A 5,000-nucleotide genomic window follows, 5' to 3' on the forward strand; every position below is an offset into this window, starting at 1 on the left:
ATTGGAAGATCATTGTACAGAGGCTTTAGCATTACCCACGAATAGAGAACAATGGTTTGATTTTGGAGTGTCTTTCTCATAGAAGAGCTGCTTGCCATAGCTAAAGATTCTCTTCTACCCTTACCAAGAGGAAAGTAGCCAATGAAAAAAGAAGAATTGTTTGGTAATCTCAGTGTTGTCAGGTGTATGAGAACAGGAGAAATGTCGAAAGAATAGGCCAGACTACTCGGTGTATGTGTAGGCAAAGACAAAATGAGCCGTAATTATTTTTATTATTATTACTAGCCAAGCTACAACCCTAGTTGGAAAAGCAAGATGCTATAAGCCCAAGGGCTCCAATAGGGAAAAATAGCCTAGTGAGGAAAGAAATTAAGGAAATAAATAAATGATGAGAATAAATTAACAATATATCATTATAAAAACAGTAACTGCGTCAAAACAGATATGTCCTATATAAACTATTAACAACGTCAAAAACAGATATGTCATATATAAACTATAAAAATACTCATGTCAGCCTGGTCTACATAAAAACATTTGCTCCAACTTTAAACTTTTGAAGTTCTACTGATTCAACTACCCGATTAGGAAGATCATTCTATAACTTGGTAACAGCTGGAATAAAACTTCTAGAATACTGTGTAGTATTGAGCCTCATGATGGAGAAGGCCTGGCTATTAGAATTAACTGCCTGCCTAGTATTACGAACAGGAAAGAATTGTTCAGAGAGATGGATCCAATGTAGTACTGTCTGGCCAATCAAAGGACCCAATAACTCTCTATCGGTAGAATCTCAATAGGTGGTTGGTGCCCTGGCTAAACTACTACCTATAGAGTATACTGTAGATCTTGAAGTTATGGCAAACAATTCAAGATGAGAGTCAGCTGATGGAGACCAAACAGTTGAATATTCAAGATAGATCAGAAAAAATTAAACCTTCACTCAGGAAATAATTTCTAATAAACTTTGTGTATTTAAGAAAAACAATCAATGGAAAGATCTGGGTGGGGAGTATCCAATGTCCTAGACACACACATAGTTGCAATCTGAACCTTGCATTATTTTTACATAGGTTTCTGCAGAGAGATCTATATGCTGTATGCTTATCGGTTACAGGAACACGTGGTTGTTAGAAACATAAATACCTTATAGTAAATGAAACAGGGTGTACGGTCCTGATCAGCCCTGCTTCGATTACGAAATTGCTTTTATCTTGGATATATACAGTAAATATATATACTGTATATATATATATATATATATATATATATATATATATATATATATATATATATATCTGTATACATATATATATATATATACATATAAATACAGTATATATATATATATATATATATATATATATATATATATATATATATATATATATATTTGTGTGTGTGTGTATTTTATATATTTGTGTGTGTGTGTGTATTTGTGTGTATGTCCCTATATCGACAATCGACATGTAATATATTCACGTAGATATGTATATACGGTACGGTATTATATAAATATAAATATATATCTATATCAAATTAGATATGAAAATAGATACGAATCTATATATATATATATATATATATATATATATATATATATATATATATATATATATATATATATATATATATATTTATATATTTATAGGCACACAGACGTACACACACACAAACACACACACACACACACACACATATATATATATATATATATATATATATATATATATATATATATATATATATATATATGTATATATATACATACATACATACATACAAAGAAGTCCTCTTGTAATTGCACTCACTCAATTTAAAAATCAATCTTTTTATAATTAATAACGTCCCTCAGTACGTCTTCATATCAACAAGACTCCTAAATTAACTAGACTTCCATTTTTTTTTTTCTTTTCAGAAGTGAGTCCCGCACCCCTTGACTGATAACCAAATGACACCCGGAATTCAAAGCAGAAAACTAAGTGAAGAGAGAAATATCGTAGGACAGAAAGACATTCCGTACACAGGTAGAGAGAAGAGAGGAGAGGCCAATGAATTCGGTCAAATTTAAGTCTTTCCCAGCGATCGTATTCTGCGCCGAACATATGCATACATTACTTCCTCATGTTTACCTTTGTTTTGAGTTTTTGCTGTGATGCCTCGTGATTTCATAAAATCTTTCTGCTTTGTTTTTCTGGCGTGACGATAATGTATTTCACTGTAATGTAGTCAGCGGTGGAGATATAGGAACTCACTCTGTGATCTATGAACGGTTTGGTGCTGAGAAAGAAAGGGCACATCCATCTACTTGTTAATAAATATGAATATCTGAAGTAAAGGAAATAAAAACCGTGCTGTGATGAAGTGCAAAAGAACTATTCAATCCGCTTTGGAGGCCAAGTTTACTAGAATAAAATAGAATAACTAAGAAAGCGAAGGTTATAAATATGTATTCGCTTTGTGATAGAAAATCAACCCAGAAACTGTGAAGATACCGACACTCTTTCAATCTTCCAAAATACGAATAAGAATTGTTTCTTTGCCAACATGGAAGTGAAAAAATATTTTTTTTGAATATTAAAATTAATACTTTGTAACAAAATATAAAAGATGGCTCTTAAACATACGTATGCATTTTACTTGGTTACTCAAGTTGATTTTTTATTTATTGGCGCATGAATTATGCAATGAAAACTGATTAATCCGCTTGCAGGAAGTAAGATACAAAAGAAAGTTGAGAGTTGAAGTGACATTCAAAATAGTAGGTATCATCAATGAATTTGACCTTTGGAAAGGCATCAGATGTTTCAAACTGATCTTTTGATGTGATATAAAAAAAAGGATTTATTTATAAAGAAAAGAAATAGGATGTGAAGTTCTGAGTGAGGTGGGTTAGATTTCAGACCGCTAAAGAAAAAGAAATTGATATTCTTATTGTTCTTTAGATCTATAAATTTTCACGAGAATACTCTGCTTTTCAAGCGAAAGATTGGAATGTCATTCAGCTTAGCATTTGTTTTTACCTGACATTGAAAGTTTTCATCCAGCAATTATTAACATAGAAGAGAAAGGGCTTCTGTACGGATTTTTATATTTCTTAACAAAAATGTCAAAAAGCAATAATGGTGAATTTCTTTGACTATTTTTCTTGCTACATGAGATAAAACTGTAAATATGCCCCAAAAAACTATGTTAAAAATTTACATGGAGTATTGGACAATTTTCTTAGCTCGTGAAAGAAAGTGTAAATAGTGAACATTGCATATATATAAAGAAAAATTTGAACATTTCTCATCAGTAATCATTCGAGTAAGTTTGATTGAAACCCTTTATGACCTGTGAGTACAAACGATTTACCATCGGTACGACAGTGACCCCTGATGACATTTTAAGGAAAAGGAGAAAAATCTAGTGACAAGCAGAATGAAGACGAAACAAAAAACATTGGAAAAAGTACAAGAAATAGGGGATCTGTACCTAATATTTTCTTCTTGGATGCTTGTAAAATGTGCGTGACCAGTGAAATGTATGAGATCACCATCTAATGTTATATTTGTAAATGAGAAATATGCGTGGGATGATGATCATAACCTTCGTGGTCCTAGTCTACGGCCTATCAGGTAAGTTGATTAATTTATTTTACCTTTCATTATCTTGCTATTTATGTTTAGAATTTATTAACTAATCAAAATAATGTTTGATAATATTTAGTAAATTATTTTTAACTTGCCTTGTTGCCTATTCGTTATAAATTAACCATTCCCTTTTGACGCCCTCTTGCTTATACCAACGAACTGCGAAAAAGGACAGTTTTTCTTATTGATACCTTCATTAATCAACCAAGAGAATAGAAAGATAGAAAAGGAAATTTGTATTTTTTAACTAATACTGGTATCTGTTCAACCATTGAATTGCTTAAAGTAATAACAGGGCTTTTTTTTTACTTTCATGAGAATTTCACTAATTTAAATTTCCTAGTCTAGCTATCTATAATTTCCCAGAGTATCTGAAACTCAGTGTTGTGCGTATGTTTGTATAAATGGGTATGTATGTCTTTTCACAACTAAGTATTCGTGTGAATTGGCAATAATAATAGTAATAAGTAGTATGTGACTTAATTAAGAGCATGGAATATGCAATTAACGGACGTCCTTCGGACATCAGGCTTTAAGAATGAATGTTATGCAATGGTTTTAAATCTTTATCTGTTTTTATGCCTTACTGAGGATGAAATAGATCTCTCTCACTGGGAAATGGAATTTTCTCTCGCATTCCAGTTGGTTTCGGAGAGGATTACTAAAGATATTTTGGATAATTTTATAATGCAAATAAAGTTTTCGTATGAGTGCATACGTGGCTTTGAACACCAAGCACCCTTGATCCTTGGATTCAAGAAAGGTCGATGACAATCTAAAATAAAGATATTTCTGTAAGATTATACATAATAAAAATAATTCAGATTGCTGAAAAAGAAATAATATCTGGTGGTTTTTCCGATGTATATTAACAGACGTTTAGCATGAAATAGACAAGAGATTTAAATGTAAACCCTATCTATAAAGTTTACATTTTATATATCTTGAATTAAATTGTTACCAAACCTTTAATGTAAATTGGAAAAGAACTGGTAAACGCTTGTAGCTACTTAGCGAAATGTTTCATGAGACTCTCCACTATAAATAAGAGTTGCAGACTAAGAAAAGTGGCATCTGCCTTAATCAGAAGCACCGGAGAGGTCAAGAATTGTTGAGTAAGGAAGCATTGACTAACTTAAAAGTATTGCTGACATAGAATGTTGATGTCAATTGTGCAAAACGAGGAGAAAATTATAGTATGAACGGTAATGAGAGATATTCCGAATAATAGCTGATAAAAAAGGATTAATTACTATAATTTGCATGAAAATTGTAAAAACGAAATTTACGAGTTAGTTTTGCCTAACGAAGAGGAAGTGAGTTTGTGATATCGTAGAATGTGAATAAAAAATGAATAGATTTTGC

General features: G+C 31.3%; 1 protein-coding gene across 1 annotated transcript in view; it reads left to right on the forward strand.

Annotated features, from left to right (window-relative positions):
- The first annotated feature begins 2,256 nt into the window (after positions 1–2,256).
- LOC137628400 (uncharacterized) overlaps positions 2,257–5,000 on the forward strand; it is a 345,910-nt gene continuing 343,166 nt past the window's right edge. Inside the window, exon 1 of the mRNA XM_068359550.1 lies at positions 2,257–3,620. Within this exon, the coding sequence (XP_068215651.1) occupies positions 3,560–3,620 (61 nt within the window). The 5' untranslated portion in view covers positions 2,257–3,559. The remainder of the gene's footprint in view (positions 3,621–5,000) is intronic.

Source organism: Palaemon carinicauda, chromosome 36 (assembly GCF_036898095.1).
Source record: "Palaemon carinicauda isolate YSFRI2023 chromosome 36, ASM3689809v2, whole genome shotgun sequence".
Lineage (NCBI taxonomy): Eukaryota > Metazoa > Arthropoda > Malacostraca > Decapoda > Palaemonidae > Palaemon > Palaemon carinicauda.